Genomic DNA, 22,568 nt, shown 5'->3' on the forward strand with positions numbered 1-22,568 from the left:
TAAATTTTATAGGCTGCACCCACACGTTATGCGTGAGGTGTCGTTGCATAAAAAAAAAAAAAACAACATGGTCGAGTCGGGACTAGCTGAGGATCATGGCATTGGACCGCTCGGGTCGGACCGATCTTAAGCGGACCAGACCGGGCCCAGTCTATCCCTGCCGTACAGTTGTCGTTCCATGTAATCCGTGGAACGTCTGCCGCTCTCTTACATTCCCGTTTCAGACGGCATTTGGGAGCCTTCCAGAGATCTCTCTTCCCCCATCCTCCTCCTCCTCCTCTCTCTCTCTCTCTGGTAAGAAGAAGCGATCGCGAGATCAAATGTATTATTTTCTTCTCTTGTATTTGGTCGAATTGTTGGCAAATTATTGAGATTTGATCATTGGTTTCGATTTCTCGTGGAAATTTTGTTGCTAGTAATCCCTTTAGCGTGATATATATTTTCTCCTTTTTTTTTTGAAAAAATCCGTTGCAGTTCGATTCTGGGCGAATTTGGGGGAGGGGTTTCTTCTCTTCTAGAGGCCTTTCGTCGCCATGGACATCGCGGAGCTCACAACCGAGCAGGTTCATAATTGAATCTTTTTCTTAATTTATTTTGTGGAAAAAAATTCTGGTGATTCCTAGGGTTTGCTCTTCTTGGAATGTTAATTTTATATTAAATCTCATTTTTTTTCTGGCATTTATATCTTATCGGGAAATGGGTAAGATATTATTATTATTAAGTGTCAATTTTGATATTTAATTGATGGTCGAAGTATGGGGAACATGATTTTCTGTTAGTTGTTTGGTTTATAATGTGTAGGTTTGGTGAATTAGGCGGCTTGGTTGTATATGTGGGTTTTGAAGGAATGAACTAGTTCGTCTTTAGAATTTGGATTGTTTTTTATTTCATTTGAAGTTACGATTGTTAAATTCCATGTTCTCTCATAGCGTAGGTTGATTGCGGCTACATCATGGCTGTGTTTAATTTGGATTTAACTCCATTGATGAAAAGGTTGAGTCTGTATTTATGAAAACAGAACCAGATGTTTACTTGTTTTATGTTGTGTACCATAACACGAGAAGCAACTGTTGTTAAACTGTATGTTTTACACTTACTATTCATAGGTCGGCGGTAGGTCTTCCATGAATGATAAGAAGTTAGCACATACTTCAGTTCCAAACCCCACCTTGTTGTACTTTCTGCTCCCTTTTTTGGGCAATAACCAGAGCAATGTCAACATGAGATCCCACGATGGAGAAAATGAGGAGCAAGTGAGTCCTATCTTGATTTTTGGTGTCTTACTTCGTGTACAGAATCAAGTTGGAAGCCAGTAAGATTTGCTAACCAATTCACAAGCTTGCAATATCTTATGGAACACAGGATCATCATGCTGCCAGAGTTTGCAAAGGGTGAAAACCATCAAGCAATAAAACCTTAGGGAGAAATTGAGGAAAATCTTATGGATGTTTTAAGGAATACTAAAGTTAATGTTGTACCCTTTTTCTATGAAACCATGATAATACCAATTAAAAGATTTTTATGGAACATACAAGAGTGGTTGATAACCTTTCAGACTTGCAAAAATTATGTTTTGGAGACCATATGTCAGTAAATGGGGATAATTTTAATTTTTATGTTGATGTGAAATCTTTCCTTAGTTCCCAATAATATCATCTTGATCATTCAATTGGTAGATTGCTGCACATTTGTTACCACCCCAATTAGTTAGGACAGTTTGATGGTATATACCATTTCAACTTTCGGATAATATTATTAGGTAGTTACTGTTGCCAATCTTGATATATGCACATTTTGAATTTGATCTGATCACTGGTATATAATTTAACAGGTAATTTTTTAAACTAATGATATGAGTTGATGTGATAATGAATATTATCCTATTGGATTTACCTGGTTTGCTCAAGTTTAAATGAGTTAGATGTCTGCTGGAATTTCTGGAAAAGGTAAGTTTTATCTTGTTGCTGTCAGTTAAACAGAACCTTCAGTATGTTTCATTCAATTATTTTTAGGTTCTCAAAAGGGACATTCCATGGGAGACTTACATGTCAACCAAGCTCATCACTGGAACATGTCTTCAGCTATTAAGGCGCTATGACAAAAGACCTGAAAGCCAGAGAGCTGCTTTGCTTGATGATGTAAGTATTGGCTTGTTATCTGATATGTTTCCTGCTAAAGGTTATGATATGCATTTTGTGTTGTGAACTGATCTCAACATATGGCCTCACTTTTGACAACTCACTTTGTATCATTCTGGATGCTCTATTATAGGGATCTATTCTGACCCTTTTCTGTCGAATGTAAAACATATCTGATCTCCTCTGTTTCTTCAAAAGATGAAGACATCCTACGCTATAAATGCATCAGCATGTACAACTGAGATGTTGAGCATAAAGCAAAGAATCCTTAGAACTATTGGTAGTAAATAAAATTTAGCACTTCAACTTTTTCATCTTTAACTGTTGCGAATTGAGTCTTCATATATTCATGTCGTAGTTCTATGTATTCCAGCATATTCTAATTAAATAGCTGATTTTTCTTTAGTCTTGCTAGTATGGTTTTTTCCCCCTTTGTTGTTTGAAATACTTTTTATTATCACTGTCCTCCAATCACGATCTAGATCATTAAATCATCATCATGCACACTCTTGCTGAGTTTTTTGGAAATCCTGAGTTGACATGGAAATTCCAGTGAAGTTGACAAGGTTCAGCTTAATACACGTGCATATGTGTTCCCGTGCTTAACAAATTTCGAGTAGACCAAGCTTGGGTATTGCTAAACTGTCTTCAAGATTAATTAAAGGGTCTGATATCTAACTTAGTTATTTAAGTCCTTTAAATTTTATTTTGTCATGGAATCACTATAATGAGCTGCGTGGATGTTTTGATTTCTACATCTGGTGGTCACTAGAAGTTAATGATTTTGACAGGATGGACCGGCGTACGTTCGGGTCTTCATGAATATTTTACGTGACATTTCGAAGGAAGAAACAATAGAATATGTGCTTGCTCTTCTCGATGAAATGCTTACAGGTAGGAAATGACTTAACAACTAGATTAGCAGTTAACTTTTTAAGCTATAAATTTTGACAATAGTCTCTTTGTTCTTTGCAGCAAATCCCAAACGGGCTAGACTTTTTCATGACAAGTCCTTAGCAAATGAAGATACTTATGATCCTTTCTTAAGTTAAGTATTTTATGGGAATCATTGAGATAGGTGGCAGCTCCTCATTTAGTTTAATGCGAGGATATTTCTCAACTTAACTTTGAATAGGCCCAGCCTGATGACCTGGCCTGAAACAATATAAAAGTAGGCAAGTAGGTTGACCTGTTGAGATCCTTGTGACCTAGCATCCTTCTAATGGTGGTTGATCTTGTGAGACCTGTCTTTAATGTGCTTTCATTGCATTATCTTAACATTTTTCCAATATAGATGCAAGTGAATAAATTTTCCTGTCTGTCTGTAGTAATTCACAGCTATTTTTCCTTTTCAGGTTGTTATGGAAAGGAAACTGGTTCATCCAAGAAAAGAGCTGTAAAATATTGTCTCTCATAGTGAGGTGCTTGAAATTCTGGATTGCTGAAAATGCTAGCATCAAAAGACCTACATGACATAATATTTTGCATTTTCTGCTTACAGTGTTCGACCGAAAATTCAACATGGCATTGTTTCAAATGGAAAGGCCTCACATTCAAAGAGCAAGCTTACAGGTATCGATGATGTGCTAAAAGACCTGGTTGAGTGGCTCTGTTCTCAGGTTAGCATTTCTACCTGAACTTGCATGCCTATTCTCTTCTTGGATTAATAGTTCTTTTCAATATATATATATATGTGTGTGTGTGTGTGTGTGTGTGTGTGTGTGTGTGTGTGTGTGTATTTGTGTTGTTTAATACATAAAGGTAAACAACATATTGAAGTTGATATTCTTGTGCTTGACTTCTGCTTCCTTCTACAATTTAGCAGTCAATGACATTTGTTTTGTTAGATAACGTGGGTAGGCAAATGGTTTCAGATCTTGCATATGCTTATACCTTTTGTAATTTTAACCAGTTCTGATGGTTTGACTACTTGGAGTTTGGTGAAAATTTGGCCACATACTAGCTGTATTACATAATGCCTAGTCATTATTAGGGTGTTGTTATTAGCTTCTATGTTTGCTGTAATCTAAATCGTAGCAACTGGTCATTGTCTGCTGTGATTTTGCTGCAACCCAGCCAGTGAAGTTTGAAGTCTGTTAGTGAGTCCTTGGCTATAATATAATTAAGCGGACCTACTTGTTTGATATCTAAATGGGAAAGAATGAAAACTAAAAAAGTCAGAAAGCCAATAAAAGCAAAATCAATGAATTACATTGCCCAGAGAAGGTTGCCTATTAAACATGCATTTATCAGTAAGATGATTGCAGTAGTTTTAGTTAAAAGAATTGACCAATGATTGGGCTTCTAGAAGGTGACATTTTATGAATCAAGGTTTTAAATTTTGTTGGACAGGGTTGTCCCAATTTTCCGATGGAACGGGACGTGCTACTATCCCGCCCCATCCCGACACTTAGGATAGGAGATGTTTCAAGACGTGTTGACCGCAATCTGGGACCATGGCGGGACGCTCCTATCTCCACACTCAGGATGGTACGCCATCCCGGTGTCCCGTGGGACGCCCTGCCGGGACTTGAGTCCTTGCTATGAATAGTACCTAGTTTAGGGTTGGGTCACTTGAATCTTAGTAGTAAAGCCGTTTTGGGGACCTGAATGCTTGTACAGAAAAATAAAAACATCTTATTTTTGTCAATAAGATGAACTAATTGACTTATAACTAACCTGCTCAATAATTTTCCTTTTTCATAATGTGATGGTTACAATAAATGCACTGACCTAGAGTTGGTTGAATTTTAGAAAGTGTATAGTGGTCATTGAAGATTTTTTTTTCCTGTTCACCTTTTGAACTGGGAGAGAATGGTTCAAGGCACAAGGTAAGGAGTCATGAATTTTGGTGGACAAATTTACGTGCTTTTGATTTCGAATAATAATTTGAAAGAATGGTTGATTTGTAGTGCAAAAGCAAGTTGAAAGTGGAGACGATCTCTAGGAAAATATATGTCTTAAGGTTTATTCGAAAATAAGATCGGCGGAACCATACCGAACCGGACGGTTCGGAAAGTACCGAGTCGTACCGGCGGCAAACCGGGACGGTTTTCGCAACTGAAATGAAAAGCATCCAATGGAGGAGAAGGAAAGAGAGAAAAAAAGAGAGAGTGGGTGAGGGAGGGAGAGGAAGAGAAAGGAAGAGCAGAGGCTGGCGGAGGGCCGGTGGAGGCTGGCGAGCATGCAGAGTGGGAGAAGGAGAAGGATAGAGAGGAAAAGAGAGAGTGAGCGGGGGAGGGAGGGAGAGGGAGAGGAAGGAAGGGCCGGTGAGCGCGCGGAGGGCCGCGGAGAAGGGGCTCCGCCTCCGGTCTCCTATTTCGAACAGCCCCAAAGGAGGGCTCTTTTTAAATTTGACGCTTTGCTGACTTCACTTAAAAATTGCAAATTTAAAAAGGGGCCCCTCTAAGGCTCCTGTTTCAAACGAAACAAGGGACCGGAGGCACAGCCCCTCCTTCGCAGCCCTCTGCGCGCTCGCCAACCTCTGTCGGCCTCTACCACCCTCTTTGTCTCTCCCCCTTCTCTCTCTCTCTTTTTCTCTCTCTCGTTCTTCCTCTTTCCTGCCTCTTCTACTGTGTCGGTACGGGCCTGGCATGGAATGGTATGGGGGCGTACCGACCCATGTCACCAGGCAACCAGTCTGGGCCTCGGTTCCGGCACAGCAGACCTTGTTTTGAAAGGCAATATGACTCTTTTTTTTGTTCAATAATATCTAAACATACATTGGTTTGTGATGAAATATCTACATGATGGAGACCATGGCTTGCTGTATTTGTTTATGTTATGCTATCGCTATCCTTTAGATGATTATTGCACATATGAAAATCACTTTAAGACTAAAGAAAATTTCCTGGCATTGAGACAGTTCAATCGTATAGGAAATCTCTGCCAGTTTTAAAGTCTTTGCTGTGGCATTATCCCTTCTTTGTGGCCGATCCATGCTAGTGGATTGAGTAGCCAACTAGTGTTTATTCTTATTCTTTTGCAAAAATATTTGCCAAACAATATTTGGAATATGATGACCACATGGTACCCAAAACTGCAGGAACTTGGTAAGCATGAGAAAAGGGATTAGGTCAATAGCACAGGCATGATCAACAGAACAAAGAAATAAGCAGATTATTTTTCACAAATTTCTTATGGAAACAAACATTTACAAACATGTATATCTATTTTCTTATGAATAGTTAGAAGTTTGAAACTGATGTTAATTGTACAAGATGAATGTAAAAGAGGGAAGGAGTGGACAACAATGCAGTTCAGGAGATGGTTGCAGACAGTTGGAACACTGATGAAACTTGATTCATGTGTTTTTACACCAAGATGGATACACCCCTCTCCTTTTTCTGCAGTTGCCGGGAAAAGGCTATGCTGATCCCAGAGGCAGGTTGTTGACTTGTTGTTAATCAGAGAGAGAGGCAGTGAGGAGAGGCAGAACCCATTTGATGTTGTAGCCTCACTTTTTTAGGCTATGTCTAATGTTTTGCGTTTGTTCCCTTATTATGTTTGAAAAGTCCATGCTCATACCCATAAATAGTATAGGCTGCCATTGAGCAATGCATGATATTATAGTTCAAACTTACCAATCTGCTGTGTAACATTCCACACAAATTACATCATGATGCCAGATTGTTGGCAAAATTCATAAGCCTTTATTCTGTATCATTTGTAATATTGGTTATTAGTCCATATCTATACTTCTGTATATTGCTATGATCTACTATCATATTTGGTGCTAATTGTTAGGCTGAACTTATATTATTTGTTTAGCTAAACATCCCTTGAGCACATTAGTGTTTCACATAACATACTGACTTTTGAGCTTGTTTTTAATAGTATATTGTTATTATCGTTATTATTGCTACAACCACTGTTATTGTTATTGTTATTGCTATTATTAATATTTAACATATTAATATCTAAGCATCACTACTTAGGCAGCAGTAACTCTTGCTGTTTAGTTTTATGTGCTGCTTATAGTGGAATGGACCTTTTGCTCATTCAGATTCTGATTTTCAGTTGAATGAAATGTCACATTGCAGTTTTATAAAGAAACTATCATAATGATTTAAAATTTATGATGTATTTATATGGGGGTATATTATTTGCAGCTGAAGAACCCATCTCATCCAAATCAGTCTGTCCCAATGGCTATAAATTGTCTAGCCACCTTGCTACGAGAACCTTGTGTGAGAGCTTCATTTGTTCAAACAGATGGTGTGAAGTTGCTTATTCCTTTGATTTCTCCAGCATCCACTCAGCAGTCTATCCAGGTAATGTGTTTGTGTTTCATCTTTATGGCCGGAGCTCTTTTGAAATGGTTCAGGATCCTCATATGAAAGGATACGATCAAACATGTAGTATATAAGGTCAACGGCTTCAACTTACAAAGGTCCTTTTTGATTACGATGTTCTTATAGGTTTTATACTTCTTTAGTATATGTATGTAGGACAGCTATATGCTGTTCTCAGCAAGGAGCCTTTTCCTTTCCTGTTCACAAGATATTTAGGAATAAATCGATTAGTTAAAAACAAGCAAAGTAGCTGATTTGTGCGACATGCCCTGAGCAATGTCTAAGTCACTTCTCTATCTGTCAAGGATAATTCAAGCTGATAATATGGTATTTTTAAAAATTATTTTGTCAAATCTTTTTCCAACCTTTGATGTTGTCTTGCCAGCATCTTTAGTATAGACAGATGCTCATATGAATCTTCATCATCTAACAGAACGTTGGCATAGTGTTGATTTCTCGTGCAACAAAGATCTCATATTGCTGATGTTGTCTTTCGATTGCATTTATGACTTTCTTTTCTATGGCCATTGCACTAAGTTTTGTATTTATGTATTCAGACTGTTTTTGCTGTAGTTTTTTGAAAACTCTGGTTCTACCCATTTTGGTCTTATGCCACCTATACTCATGCCTTTTCTTAGTGAAGTTAGAACATTGGCCCAACATGTGAGCTGGAACTTAGGCATTTTAGTCTTCTGCCAAATCATGAAAATAGATCTTCTTTTGGGTTCTGTGCAATTATTTGACATTTTCAGATATTCAGAAATTTTTGAGAGGTTCTCTGTTTTTAAAGGATCAACCACATCTTCATTAAGTTGATTAACAAGGATACTTGTTCAAATGCATAATAATTTAGTACAGTGTACTTTTCCATTGACTAAAGCATGAGACTGGCAGAAGGGAAGTGTAAGTAGAAGGGAACTTATGATTAGAAAATGGATTTTTTTTTTAAATGAGATTTGACAAATAGAAATGTAGAACTTGAAGTAAATGAGGGCATTAGCTTATGTTTGACTGGGTGCAGAGTTGCAGAAATTGAAAACTTAATGTTTTGGCTTGCATTGCAAAACTGTTTCAAACATATACATGCATACAATCAAAAGCTCAATTGAAATTTTGTGGTTTTTCATTATTATAATGTAAATAATCTTCTGCAAAGTGAGAACTAGAGCATTGGAGATGGGAGCTAAAGAGACTCCAATTTATTTATGACAAGTACTATTGTTTGCTTTGAGGGCTTTTTAATAAAATTATCATTTATTGTTGTCGAGCACTAGCATAAAGTGTTATGAAGAAAGATTGAGGGCAGTGCAGTTTTCGCTCCATTGAAACTACTTAAAGATTTCTTTCAAAAGAAATGGATGAAAAGCATATCTTCTATTGAGTTTTTCTTTCTAAATGGTTATTATAAAGATTTAAGCATCATGCAATAAGCACAGAGTTGACATTGCACTGCATATATTTATGTGAACATATATCATCATCATCATCATCCTCATCATCCCAACCTTTTCCTGTCAGAATATGGGATTGGTTGTAGAGCAGGAAAAGCTGAGAAGGCCCTAGGACGGATTGTGTAAACTATATGGTAGGCTATCATCTTGACATCAATTTGATGCCAATTCCTCGCCATGGCAGTTTTAGGCAAGAAAGGGCCTTACCTTGAAGTCATTTAAGCAAGTTGACAGATGGAGATATCTAACTTAGTGGTCACATTTTAAGCTTAAACAACCAAGGAGCAATATTTTTCTGAGTGAACATTTAAGTGCAATATGCCATTTGGCCTAATCATGCAGATCCACTAGTTGTGAGTTAATGGCTTATGTTCTTTCCTGCAGCTGCTTTATGAAACTTGCCTCTGTATTTGGCTGTTGTCATATTATGATGCAGCAGTTGACTACTTGGCCACTACCAGGGTAATGCCAAGACTAGTGGAGGTTGTCAAAGGTTCCACAAAAGAGAAGGTAGGTTTCATCTTATATTTTCTGTTTGTGCCGGGTGCTTTTAATTTAACATTACTGCACATTATGATGTGGAATGTATTTGTTGTAGGTTGTGAGGGTTATTGTTTTGACCTTCCGCAATTTGTTAACAAAGGGGGCGTTTGGGGCTCAAATGATTGATCTCGGATTGCCACAAATTGTCCAGAGCTTAAAAGCACAGGCATGGAGTGATGAGGTGAGGTTTTGACATCTTTCATTTAAGTTGCAATGTAATATTAGAGGCAGAACATTAGAATTGAAAGTCATATCCAATGGAAATTTGGAAAATTGTCTTGTACTATAGAAATATAACTTTCCTAGCTTATCAAAATACTGTGAAATACTAAATTTCATTAATCTCTTGTATATTTATCTTGATAAGGTGTGTCTTTTTCCTTTTGGTCAACATGCAGTAAACTTGCCATCTAAAAAGCCCAATATGCATTTTTACCGGTGCACTTAATGCAAGTGCTAGGGTTAAATTTCATACGTTACGCCTATATTATGACTGTATAACCTTAAAGGCATTCCTGTGATTGCCCCTGCTGGCAACTTTGTCATGATCTGGTATTTTGGTATATATAACTACATAAATCTCTAAGGTCAGAAGGAATATAAGCACTCATATGGTGGTGGATCAGGAAGCTCTATGCTGGATTTACTATGGAAATTGTTATGATTTTTATGGTATGCAAGTCACAGTGCTTTTTCCAAGAGAGTGCCAGTCAATTCATGGAATCAGCTTTATAAATGTTCTATGCTTCCATTGCAACTAAAGGTAATGTTTTAGGCATCACATGGCTAGTAGTTTTATGAAATTACTGGCACTGTGAATTTTTCCACATCTTAAGCTGCTTTTGTTTTTATTTTATGCTTCTTCTAAGTTCATTTCTGACTGCAGTCTAAATAAATTGTCACCATAGAAGTTTAATCGCTGTAACTTTTTGTTAGATTTAACTATTAGGGAAAAATTCAATCATATAAAGTCCCCTGTAAACTGTTCAGTTTTCCCAGAATTGTAGAAGGTTGAAAGCTTATTCTTTCTACATCTAGTAAGTGTTACAATTATCCTTTTATAATAATTGTTTTTGGACTGTATGCAGGATTTGTTGGATGCGTTGAATCAGCTAGAAGCTGGGCTTAAAGATAACATGAAAAGATTAAGTTCATTCGATAAATATAAGCAGGAAGTCCTTCTGGGTCATCTTGACTGGTCCCCGATGCACAAGGATCCGAATTTCTGGCGTGAAAATATCGCAAACTTTGAAGAAAATGATTTCCAGGTAAGATCTTGCAATGTTGCTAATACCTTACCATATGGAAATTTTCTAGTAGGTGTACCATGTAATTCATTATGGTTGACTTACAACTTTTATTTTGGCTTAGTCAACCTGTACAATCATTTTCCTATTTTGCTTATGATCCTGTGATTGTCTACACATAGCCATAATTAGCACGGTATTGTATTCATGTCCAAGGAAACTACAAGTTTTTGTTTGAAGTCCTTTTTTTTTTCTCTTTTGGCAGTAACACTTTCATGTTGGAACTTACAACTACGTTTGGTCATGATACCAATTTGAAATAATCTCTGATGGAAAACATTATTGAAACTATGGCTTCGAGTGCTAAATCATACCCTGCATATCATAACATACCAGTAGGGAAATGGTACCTAGTATATCCTTGTGCTAAATGTCGTTATCCAGAACTATATCATATTATCATTGTGTAGTTGGGTACCAGTAAGGTGAAGCTGGTACTTGAAACCTTGATCAGAACTACACAAATCTAGGCCTTTTTGATATCACCACAGTTTTCGTTTTTCAGTTTTTAAAAACTAAAACATGAACACCAAGACAAAAAAAACCCTCTTTGGTAGAGTAGTTTTCCTTTTTTGTTTTTTGGTTTTTCAAAAACTCTAGTCTTTTTTTTTTTGCTCCCCACTACCTCTCTTGCCACCACGGTTGCTGCCACCGCCACCGCTTCTTCCACCACTACCACTGTCAAATTTATATTTATGTTTCTAAAAACAATCGACTATATGAAACATATTTATGTTTTTGAAAATTCAGAAAAAAACAAAAACAAAGTTTCAGTTTCAGGTTTTAGAAACAGAAAATTAGTAATGATTCCAAACACATCCCTAATTAGTTTTGCTTGTTCAGTCCCAATCATATCTTTGTTTTGCCTACATGTTTGGAAAACTAGAACTGCTTTTCCTTTAAGCTTTAATATTCAGTAGTTAAGTACTTACTTCTAAGCAACATACTACACCTTATGAGTTGTACTTAGAAGTTGAAATGCTCAAGATAATTGTAGTGATGCAGAAGGTTATTTTTCCTTTTCGTAATTAATTATTATCCTGTACGTAATTTGCACATAATTTAATAATAAAGAAAAAAAAGCAATGGAGGCATATTAGGTAAGAGTAGCAAAGGAAGGGGTAAGTAAAAACATAGTTATTGCAAGAGTCCTCATTATGATATGACCTTTTTTCTTACTTTCTCTCTTAATTGTTATTTAGATTCTTAAAAGCTTTACTCTTGGAATCCGGCTTTGCATGGCCAACTCCAAGAATTTCCGTTATCTATATAGTATTGATATAGTAGATTGTTTGTTACTTGTACATATGCAACGCTGGATGGAAGTTGGCCAAGTATTTACAGTTTTACACGATAGCAAAATAAACTTCATGTGTATGCTAGATCACAAAAAAGAAAAAAAGAAATAAAAATTCTATCTCTTATTTGTCATCTAGAATCTCAGTATCATTTATACTTGATGCACATCTCAACTATGTCTTGAGTTTTGATTGTCCTATTTTTTCTTTTTTCTTTTCTTCATCGCAATAATCCATCATAGGCTCCTTTTACATTCTCCATGGAGTGTTATTTCTAATTTATTTATTTATTTTGTTATTATTATTTTAATTACAGCCATCTATTAAATACTCTTGTTTCATATCTTTATATACATATCTATGCTGAAGCTGCTAGAATTTTTATAATAAAGAAAACAACAAGAACAACCTGTATGATCCAAACAGCAGTCGCAAACGAAGACCAGCATAATGTCTCACACCAACCCCCAAGTCAGCCTCACGTCCAGCAGGGGCGATGGCTTGGAACTTCAGATCCTCGTCATTTCAATGTCCATGTGGCTCCTCCTAATAGAGTCATACCCACAGCACATATTCCATGCCTGTTCCCAATCAGCAACCATTGATTGATGAGTGCCCACCCTAATCCGAGAAACTATTTGAGTGGATGCTTATCTGGCGTCATCAGAACTTGGATTAATTAAAAATTATCTCAGCCTTTTGGGCGACGCGGCTTCCTCATATAAAAACTGTGAAGGAGCTTGACAATCTCGGCTTAATCTCCCTATCTGTTTCTGGCCACCTAAAGTTTAAGACCATGGCTTCTTTTGCTTCAATACATTTGCTACTATTCTCTTTCCTTCTGAAATGCAAAATATAAACACGGTATTTGAATAGTTAGGAGAAAATTAAGTTAAATGTATTGATTTTATTACCACTAATATCTGCATTGATTATATTAGTACTAATATCTGAATCCATTGTAGATGGATTAGATATAAATACATTTGTAAGTTATAAAGATAGCTTTCATGTGCATGTATAGCTATGGATAGCTGTACATTTTCTTTTTTGAGTTAATTATAAGTAAAAACTGAAGTTATTTATCAATTTGTATCAGATGTATTAAAAATTTTCATTTATATTAAAGAGTGGGCAAGACCAAAATCAAAGACAGTTAAAACTAAATCTATTTGCTTTTAGGAGTACTATGGATTTGCAAAAGACATGATTTTTATGATGACTGTAATGGTTATAGTAATCTATGCATAAAATGATATTACTCAAAAATCATATGTGAAACTCTCTGTTTGGTTACACACACATGTGCACTCACGCACACACATATATATATGGATATATGGAGAGAGAGAGGGAGACATAGACACACACACATATGTGTGTGTGTGTGTGTAGAGAGAGGGAGGTCAACTAGGATCTGGTCGAGTATTTTACATACACACATATAGAGAGAGACACACACACAAGCGCATATATATATATAGAGAGAGAGAGAGGTAGAGTAGGATCCGGTCGAGTATTTTCAGCACTTGAGGCATAGAATAGGGTCTTAGAACCATGTGATTTTTGTGTGTTTCCATTTATAGATAGTAGAGTCACATCTAATGGTTCAAATCATCGATGTGGGACTCCCCTTGTCCAATCTAGACCTGACCAGATCTGAGTAAAGATCCACTCAACTGGATTTTTCTCTCTCTCTATCTATCTATTTATCTATCTATCTATATATATATATATATAAACTTGGTTCAGGGAAAAAAATATGTAGTATGCTATTATCAACCAAGTGTGATCTCTTCTTGCTTTCATAAGGGAAAAAATGGTGTTTCTTTGAGGAAACAGTCCATAAGGTTTTCACACCAAATGCTTAAAGCAATGAAAGAAGCCCTGATTCAGATCCCATCTTTAATTTAATAGTCAACTTTTGCCCCTGTTAATTTTATACTCTGCCCTTGATCTCCAATATATCATGAGATTGCTAACTTCCAGAGAGATTAATTGATCAACATGTTGAGTGCTTAATGCAGTGATATCTCGATATCTAAGCACTCCCAACCCTGACTTCCTTACCCCTCACCTGGCTTGGAGAGGCCGGTCCTAAACTTTTACAACTTTTGTGAAAATAAAAGGCTTCAGTTGCTTAATGTAGTGATATCGATAGCTGATAGCCTCTTATGTTGGTCTGGAAAATTCTGTCCACAAAGGCTTCAATTGCGAACTTTACATTTCTACTTGTTAATAGTTTGAAGAAATGATTCTTTTGTAAGCATGGTCAGTTTATGTATATTATTTTTATTTTCTTAACTAAAGTTGTTGGAGCTAACAAAGAATTGAACCTTGCTGGTTGTAGAATGATTTAAAGCTTGCACTAACAGCTCAATAGAATCAATGTTGGCTGAATCTGTCATTTCATCTGGTTGAAATATCTAGATACATCACGCTTTCTTGATGCATTTTGCCCCTTTATACCTACTATTGTTTTAGTTATAAGGCTTGTCTTCCTGTTGAATATGTGACTGAGACAAAATATTCTGTTGCAGATCCTGCGTGTCCTCATAACAATCCTCGATACATCAAATGATCCAACAGCACTTGCTGTTGCTTGTTATGATTTGTCTCAATTCATTCAGCATCACCCTGGTGGGAGGATTGTTGTTTCGGATATGAAGGCTAAGGAGAGGGTGATGAAACTCATGAATCATGAAAATGCTGAGGTGACAAAGAATGCCCTTCTCTGTGTCCAGAGGCTTTTCCTTGGCGCCAAATATGCTAGTTTTTTGCAGTTTTAAGTCCATATGGTATGCCTTTGGGGACTCTGGCTTGGGCGTGAATTCATGCTATCACAACTAAATTGTAGACTGAGTTCATGAAGCCTTGGGCATTCTGTTGGGAATTGCAAAGTAATCTGAAATACTCTGGAAGAAATGAAAGAAAAGGACGAGTATTATTATCCCTTGAGGCACTTTGTTTAGGCCAATCGCATATTCTGTGCGTTTATTATTATTTCTCTTTCCTTGTAATAAATTTTACTGTTTGTCTTAAATTCTTCTCAAATATTATTTAGTCATGTTGCCTGCTTTGGGCAACATTTGGCTGTAGAACCTGAAATGCTTTCATTTTCAGCCGTTACTTCTGAATACAGTTCTGTTGTTTGTTCTCGGTGCTCGGAATTTACACTTGCTTTTACCTGGACTGTCTGAAAATGGTGAGTTTGACGGCAAGTCCTTAGGTTGGTCTCATCGCATACTCACCAAAGGCTAGATGATTAGCCAGTTGCATCTTTGATTCTTTATACTCTATTGGTATGGTCAGGTGGCTAATGCTGCTACCCATGACCCGGTATTTGTGGTGCTTGAAAGGGCCATTTTACTATTCTGGCATTGGCAAGCTGTGAAATTATGCTTTATGTGATGGTTGCCTGACCTGGCCGTAAGGGGAGATTGCGACTGAAGAATTTTTCAAGGCAAGCCTGGATTGTGGTCAGGGATTTAGTAGTGATGCGGTCGGAACAGTTTCCGGCTTGTATCGGACCTGATGCAGCTATGGTTAATGCAAAATAGAACACATCCTTCTGAACTAAATATGGATTGCTCAAAATCTAACAAATTGAAGTATTTTCTGCTCTCACCCCAGCAGCATTTTATCTTTTGCTTGAAGAGCTGTTGACAGTACTAGATTCCAATCTCATGGAATGTGGCAATTTGTGAACGTTTTTGCGTGCTCTACCATCAAAGAGGGATGCTGCCGTTCTGAGTCTTTCAAGTTAGGCTGATGCATTAAAGATTTCAAAAATGTTGATCTCGCTAATCCCCTCCTGCCAATATCTTAAGGTAATTGGTGCATTTTAGCATTACGTGAGATTTTCCAATTTGTGATGTTGGCTTCTTAGTTTTCTTGTCACACTTGGTCAAAAGAGACATCTATGATATGTTTTTGATGGCAATGTCATCCAAAACTTTTAACATATTTCACAGACCGCGTCCAGATTGCAGTTATTTGGTGGTAAAATTACAGCTGGTATAAAGATTTCTATTAAATATAAGTTAAGAATGTTAAATAACATCCATCCAATTGTACAAAGGCCATCACAAGAGATGGCTATTAGATAATAGCTATAATCTAAATTCTCGTTATTGATATATATCTCAACAGGAGACCTCGAGAACTGTCATGACAGCCTTTATTTTGAGCTTTGTTGCCTAATCGCTTGCAAGCCGGTTGCTCTAATCGGATGACATAGATTAATCAGGCCTAATTTATCAGCAAAAATTGGATATGATTCTTAAGAGATCAAGACATGTAATCTAACTTTTTCCGGGTTCTGGTGTTCGAGCTGAAAAGCCACTACAGGACTTCTATTTGTTGGCGAAATGCCAGTATTATGGAACCGTTTTCTGCAGCTGAAATGGAGAAATACCTGTTACACAGTATAATTCTTTGAAGAAAGTGTCATCAAATATAAATCTTTTTACCGCCAATAAGTCATCAATATAATTTTGAAGAAAGTGCCCATCCATATTACATGAATCAAATAAACAATGCACCATAGCCGCCCTTCAAAAGCTACGGAGTCGAGAGCATATTTATGGAACAGATTTGATGTTAAACAGCATTCCCATATAAACAGCATTGAACAACACAATTATTTACAGAAGATGTCTAATTGAACCATTTAGCTGCACCATGCAAGCCTAACAACAATTCCCACCAAGTATCACTAAACCGCATTTTGAGAACTATGATACAAATACACCAGAAACACCCTTTCCAAGAAAACATAAAAAAGGCTAATGCTAACTAGACCTGGACGTAGTTGCCAACAAATTTCCAACCAAAGAAAATCCAGGAAAACTTTCATTTCAGATTGTAGAAGTCAGGATGTTCTTCCCATGTGGGGCTAATTGCAAATAGTGTAAATCTGGAAAGATCCGCATCTTGGTCAGATATCTTACTGCAAAAGCTATTGTGTCAGGCTTCTGAAAAAGAGCCATACTGGCAGGTGATTAGACTCCAGACCTATCAGAATCAAAGTTGTGAATTGGGAGAGGACCTTTAGATCATGCTTTAACATTGAAACCCTGATGTTCCTCAGTAATTATTGCAAGATTTTTTCTTTCTCTCACGCTCTTACTTTCAACTGCTTCTGTACCACCTGCCATTCACAAATAAGTTCAAGTTAAATTATAATATGTAATTAATGTAGGATATGTTATAGTTAATCAACACTAGAATTGTATAACTAGAAGTCATACGATTAATGCATTTCCAACATTCTTTATACAAGATTTTGCAACATATATTCAGCAATTTTGTTATTTGGGCAAGAATTAGGCTAAAAAAAATTGCATAACATTTTATAACATTGGTCACCTCAGCAATCTTGTTATTTTTTGCAAGAACTACGCTAAAACTGCCATAACATTTTATAACATTGGTCGACACTACTGAAATTTCAAACTTCAGAAAGGGGAAGGCAGTAGCAGGATTACCTAGGGCCATGTTTCTGCATTTTGATGCCTCTGCTAACCAGCTGCCGGGGCTGCGGGGGCAGGAGGTTCTTTGGGTTCCTGAGTAGCTTCCACAGGCTTGTGGCCACGATATATCTTCCGTTTTCTTGTTGGTTGTCCTGCACTTGGACCAGGAGATTCCTTTGGTTTCTGAGCTGCCTGCACATAGACAAACTATTTTATTAGACAGGCACATTAAGTGGAAGATTTCCTACCGATCAGAGTGACAGCAGAGCACTAAAATTCAAACCTGGAACATTTGCTGATAAATCCATGGCATCATTGGTCCATTTCCAAATGTCTGTGGGTCAAACCCACCCTGTAACATAAAATTGCCTCATAAGAGTCCGTTGACAAAGTAACTATGTTTGCTCCACACTAATGTTAAAAAAGAGCAAATGGTCCATGGGTCTGACATTTTTCTCTACGGGCTCTGCCAGTCATTCCAAGACTGCTCTGTATTGATGGCTTTTTTTCTTGTTAATATAAGAAAAAGCATGTCCACTTTCATGACTAATCATTTCATGATTGTCTTTCACTAGTGTTAACTACTTCTCTTAACTAAACTATCTTAAGAAGCAATGTTCATTCTGTTCCTTATTATATGCTTTTCACAATCGACTGTCCGTGCAGCATTAGACCTCAACATTTCAATCCAAGATCCAGACCAGAATAGGCAGCGCTAGCTCTGTTGGGGGATAAAGCTTGATGACTATGGTTATGATGCACTGCGCGTGCATGAGACTAGTTTAGAAGAAAAGCATTCAAAAGATATATCACAATCATATTCGATATCTAATGATGCCAAATGATATCCATTTCATTCTTTCCAGTAATAATGGTTATGGTGCACTATGTCTACATGTGCCTACCCAAAATAAATAAATAAATAAATAATATCACAAAAATATTTGATATTAAATGATTCAAGATGCAGGCGGTTCATTTCCAATGTATCACCAATTAATAAGCTAAATGGATGAACAAAGGCCTACTGCATGGTTCATGTATTATGCAAATAAAATTTGCAAACCTCAAAATAAAATGGCAAAAAGAAAAGAAGTAAAAAATATATAGATAACATATGTTTAGAAGGTCACAAACCGGAAACATATAAACAATGCTTGGACGCATTGCCGCTTGATGGCCGATATATTGAGAGTGATTCATTGGTATACCAAACTGGCTACCAGGTGGAAAGACCTGCGGATTCCCTCCTTCCTACAAGAAATAAGCAATACCAAACAAATGAATACACACAAATACTGGTGTACAACTATGATATGTTAAGAGAATATATATTGACCCCCCCAAAAAAAATGGATTCATGATTGATTGCATCCCGACATGGGTGTGAAGATATGGTGCAGTTGGCGCATTTTGAAGCTCATAGCTTTAATTACCAACCTTCAATGTTCCAAGAGAAGCCTGCTCATAGGAAAGTTATTTTAGCAATAATACAAATGCAACACATTGAAAACTATCACACTCCATTTGTGATTTAATGATTACCGATGCCTGAGACTCTTTTGCTTGTGGTGGCCGACCTCGCCGCCGCACTTCATTTCCTTTTTCAGAAGCTATGATGTTTCCTACATTTTGATTAATGTTTCGATTTAGTTTATTTGTTTTAGGATTGCGAGGCTTAATCTTAGGTTGTGTATCATCATGTGTGCTGTCGCTTAGAAGAAACTTCTCCATCTCCCTTATCAACTTCAAAGCAAGTTGGTATTTATCTGATAAAACTCCAACTTCAACCAGTTGAAGGCATCGCATTGATAAATAATCATAACGATCCACTCGGTTATTAGCAACCACATCATTTGAAGAACGGGCCATAACATGCAACCGCTTGAAGTCCTTTTTCCACCGATCAAGAATATACTTGGATGGAATTTCATGCACTTGTTGCAGCTTAAACACAGATAAAGCATGCCTACACAGTATTCCTCTAAATTGAAATGAACCGCAAATGCACTGAACTTCCTTTTGTTCTGCATTGAACAGAACTCCATGGTTCCTATTCATTGTCCTCTTGCCATCATCAAGAAAAATACATTCCTTGACATCAAAAGTAGAGACTGGCCCATCAGACTTAACTAATGATGCATGACAATACATTATGGCCTCGATCTCATCTTGGAACTTTTTAAACATGTTAAGAGTGTATACTTTTGACAGCTGCTCTTCCATGTAAAACTTTGATACTGAGGGACGTCTTTTATGGAATGTCTCAAAATCTGCTTGGGCTTCCTTTTCATATTTACTCTGCAAAGCCATCTCATATTTACAAAGAAACTGCTTCAAAGAAGTTTTGGAATCTATATACCCATCAAAAAAGGCAGTCATAGTCTCATTACGTAGGGTAGTGGACATTCCTGCCCAAAATGTGTCTTTAAGATAAACAGGGGCCCAAGCATGCCGACATTCATAAAGCGATCCTAGCCACTCATTTCCTTGAATTCCATAAATCTCCATCATCCTCCTCCAATCCTCTTCAAACTCATCGACTCTCAAGGAGTCATACACAGCCTTTTGCATTGCCTTGTTAATTGCTCTATACTCAGCCAGACCCCCTAATTTCTCTGGAACCCTTTTCATTATCTGCCACAAGCATAGGCGGTGACGAATTCCTGGAAGCACCTCGGCAACTGCACTCTGAATGCCCTTACAATGGTCACTGATCAGGGCCTTGGGAAGATGCCCTGACATACATGCTAACCATGCCTTAAGCAACCATACATAGGTCTCTGTCGTCTCATCCGCGAGAAAACTACAGCCCAATAACACCAGTTGACCATGATGGTTCACCCCCACAAAAGTCGCAAGAGGCATGTCATATTTATTTGTAACATAGGTTGTATCAAGAGCAACAACATCATTGTAATACTGATATGCTGCCCTCGACCTGGCATCGGCCCAGAACACATTCCTGACACAGCCTTCCTCATCCAAATCAATGACGCTAAAGAAATTTGAGTTCTTAGCTTGCATCCGAGTAAAGAACAGGCGGAGAGCTTCAGCATCCCCTTCCCCAAGCCTCAACCTACCCCTTTCAACAAAACTCCTATGTCCACTTTCACTAAAGAGTAGCTCTTCAAGCGCACCTAATCTATCAACAGGAACTTGAGGCAGTTCCTCTGGCTGCACCAGTACACCATCATCATTCATCTGTTCAGCGCCTCGCTTCTTAGCTGCGCCAAGCTGCTTATAGCAGCTCAAGAAACGGGCCATCGATGGGCTGACAGGATGGTTGTGATCAAGGTTGGCCAACTCCAAATGCAGCATCCCATCACCCCATAACTTCACCCGAATCCTCGCCGGGCAGTTTGTGGTCGCCGAAGTCCTCTTCCTAAACTTTGGCTCCGGCCGTTTCCGACCTCCTTTGCAGCACATCAGTTCTAGATACAAACACTGGCCTTCCTTGGTGAAGGAAGATCTTCTCACGGAGACACCAAATCCCACCCGGCGAGCATATCTCTTGTAGAATTTGGAGGCTTCTTGATGTGTTTTGAACACCATGCCCACCTCCGGGACTCCATCATAGCCACCGTCCGTGGCGTTATCCCCATCCAACTCATCATCCTCCATTCCTTCAGCATTAGCAACTCCACCCACGGCACCATGCCCCGCCATGTCCTAATCCAACGACACAGAATACATAAAAAACCAAAGAAAGTGGATCAAAATCGCAACTTTTTAGACAGAAAACGCAAATTTCTTCAAAAGACTCAATCTTTGAGCTATCTGATGGAAATCGGGAAGGAAACACGTAAAACCTTAAAATCTAAAACACGAAACTGCAAGTTTTAGCAAAGGAAGCTAGGAGACAAAGTAGTACAATAAAATCCGCGGGACGGAACGACAGAATGGAATCAGAGGAGGTTTTTAGGGGAGGGGGAGGGGAATATCGGACCTTGGAGTTGAGGTCACGGCGGGCGAGGCGGGCTCTTCTAGGGTTCTTTGGTCGGGCGCTGGGTTCTTCCATCTCCGCCCTCGGTCCTCCGGAGGTCGGAACGGACGGCCCGGGTCGGCCGTCAGGAGCGCTCACCGGCGAAGAAGGGGAGGGTCTCTGGGGATCGGGAGGAGGGGACGGAGAGAACGAGGTGGGTTCGATCCTAGGGTTTCCTTCTTGGGGACGAGATTGGACGGAGAGAGAGAGAGGGGGAGCGAGGAAGGTGAGAGCGCTTAGTCGAACAAAAGACCATCCGTGACGGGACGCAATAAGGGCCACGGGGTGGTGAGAGCGAAGGAGAAAGCGACACGTTAGCTGGGTGAACTTTTGGGCGACGTAAGGGTTACCTCTGGGTTTTTTCAATGGATCTATTTGTAGGCTAAAAATTGTACTCAGACCGCGTTTTCACCCAAGTGTTGAACCCACGGCTCTCAGTGTTGTGGGGCCCAGAGATGATTGAGGAAACATTACTTGAAATTAAAACTTGTTCAAGCTCCCTTATTCAAAGCATACGAAAGAGCATGAGCCTTCATCTCAAGAGTCTCGCCACCTCTAATAGAAACTACTTTAACTAGTCTTAGATAACAATATTGTTAATAATAATTTACCAATAAAAATTATTTCTTGGTGCGATGATAAAAAGTTTAAACTGATAAGCGCAAACAAGCTCAGTAATTCTTCTGCACTTACTTTGTATCAATTTAATAATTCTCTTTGTGTTGCATACAAAATCTATATTCAGTCCATAATTGAGATTTTAGAAGCAATATAATGATGATGTAACCTAGGACTAGCTATTAGTCAGTAGGGATGTTCCTCCGACCATCGGGACTCTGGTTGATGTGTTCGATCAAATTATTTCATAGGATCTTTCAACCATCTAGAAGAGCATAGTTTCGAAAAAGATTACAAACCTCACATGGCTTGCCATAAAAGATAAGATCTAGATAGAAGAAATTCCTAAAGAAAATGAAGTTTGATATGCTAGCTTGAGTTATCATTTGTACCCAAGCCTGACCAAGTCTACAAACCAAATTTTTTCCATTGTCGTTTGGATTTAACAATCTTACAATCT

At 38.0% G+C, this 22,568-nt stretch overlaps 2 protein-coding genes across 4 annotated transcripts; one reads left to right on the forward strand and one right to left on the reverse strand.

Annotated features, from left to right (window-relative positions):
• The first annotated feature begins 196 nt into the window (after nt 1-196).
• On the forward strand, nt 197-15,189 carry LOC103708591 (probable V-type proton ATPase subunit H). Of its 3 annotated transcripts, none has more exons than XM_008793602.4 (12): nt 197-294; nt 475-563; nt 2,013-2,138; nt 2,930-3,032; nt 3,114-3,186; nt 3,494-3,559; nt 3,640-3,757; nt 7,250-7,411; nt 9,268-9,393; nt 9,482-9,607; nt 10,515-10,694; nt 14,572-15,008. In XM_008793602.4, the coding sequence occupies exons 2-12, from the start codon at nt 534-536 to the stop codon at nt 14,818-14,820; spliced, it is 1,359 nt and encodes a 452-aa protein (XP_008791824.1). In that variant the 5' UTR covers nt 197-294; nt 475-533; the 3' UTR covers nt 14,821-15,008. The 3 variants fall into 3 exon arrangements, with proteins under 3 accessions (XP_008791824.1, XP_008791823.1, XP_017698679.1); XM_008793601.4 differs by having other exon boundaries at nt 209-322; nt 14,572-15,189; XM_017843190.2 differs by lacking the exon at nt 197-294 and adding an exon at nt 1,832-1,946.
• Nucleotides 15,190-16,610: 1,421 nt separating this feature from the next.
• Nucleotides 16,611-21,746, reverse strand: LOC103708590 (protein FAR1-RELATED SEQUENCE 6-like). The gene is made up of 7 exons (XM_008793600.3): nt 21,455-21,746; nt 19,051-21,177; nt 18,946-18,966; nt 18,643-18,759; nt 17,789-17,857; nt 17,521-17,697; nt 16,611-17,183 (listed from the first exon to the last, which is right to left on the reverse strand). The coding sequence occupies exons 1-6, from the start codon at nt 21,524-21,526 to the stop codon at nt 17,554-17,556; spliced, it is 2,550 nt and encodes an 849-aa protein (XP_008791822.2). The 5' UTR covers nt 21,527-21,746; the 3' UTR covers nt 16,611-17,183; nt 17,521-17,553.
• Nucleotides 21,747-22,568: the final 822 nt, after the last annotated feature.

Source organism: Phoenix dactylifera, chromosome 10 (assembly GCF_009389715.1).
Source record: "Phoenix dactylifera cultivar Barhee BC4 chromosome 10, palm_55x_up_171113_PBpolish2nd_filt_p, whole genome shotgun sequence".
Taxonomy (NCBI): Eukaryota; Viridiplantae; Streptophyta; class Magnoliopsida; order Arecales; family Arecaceae; genus Phoenix; species Phoenix dactylifera.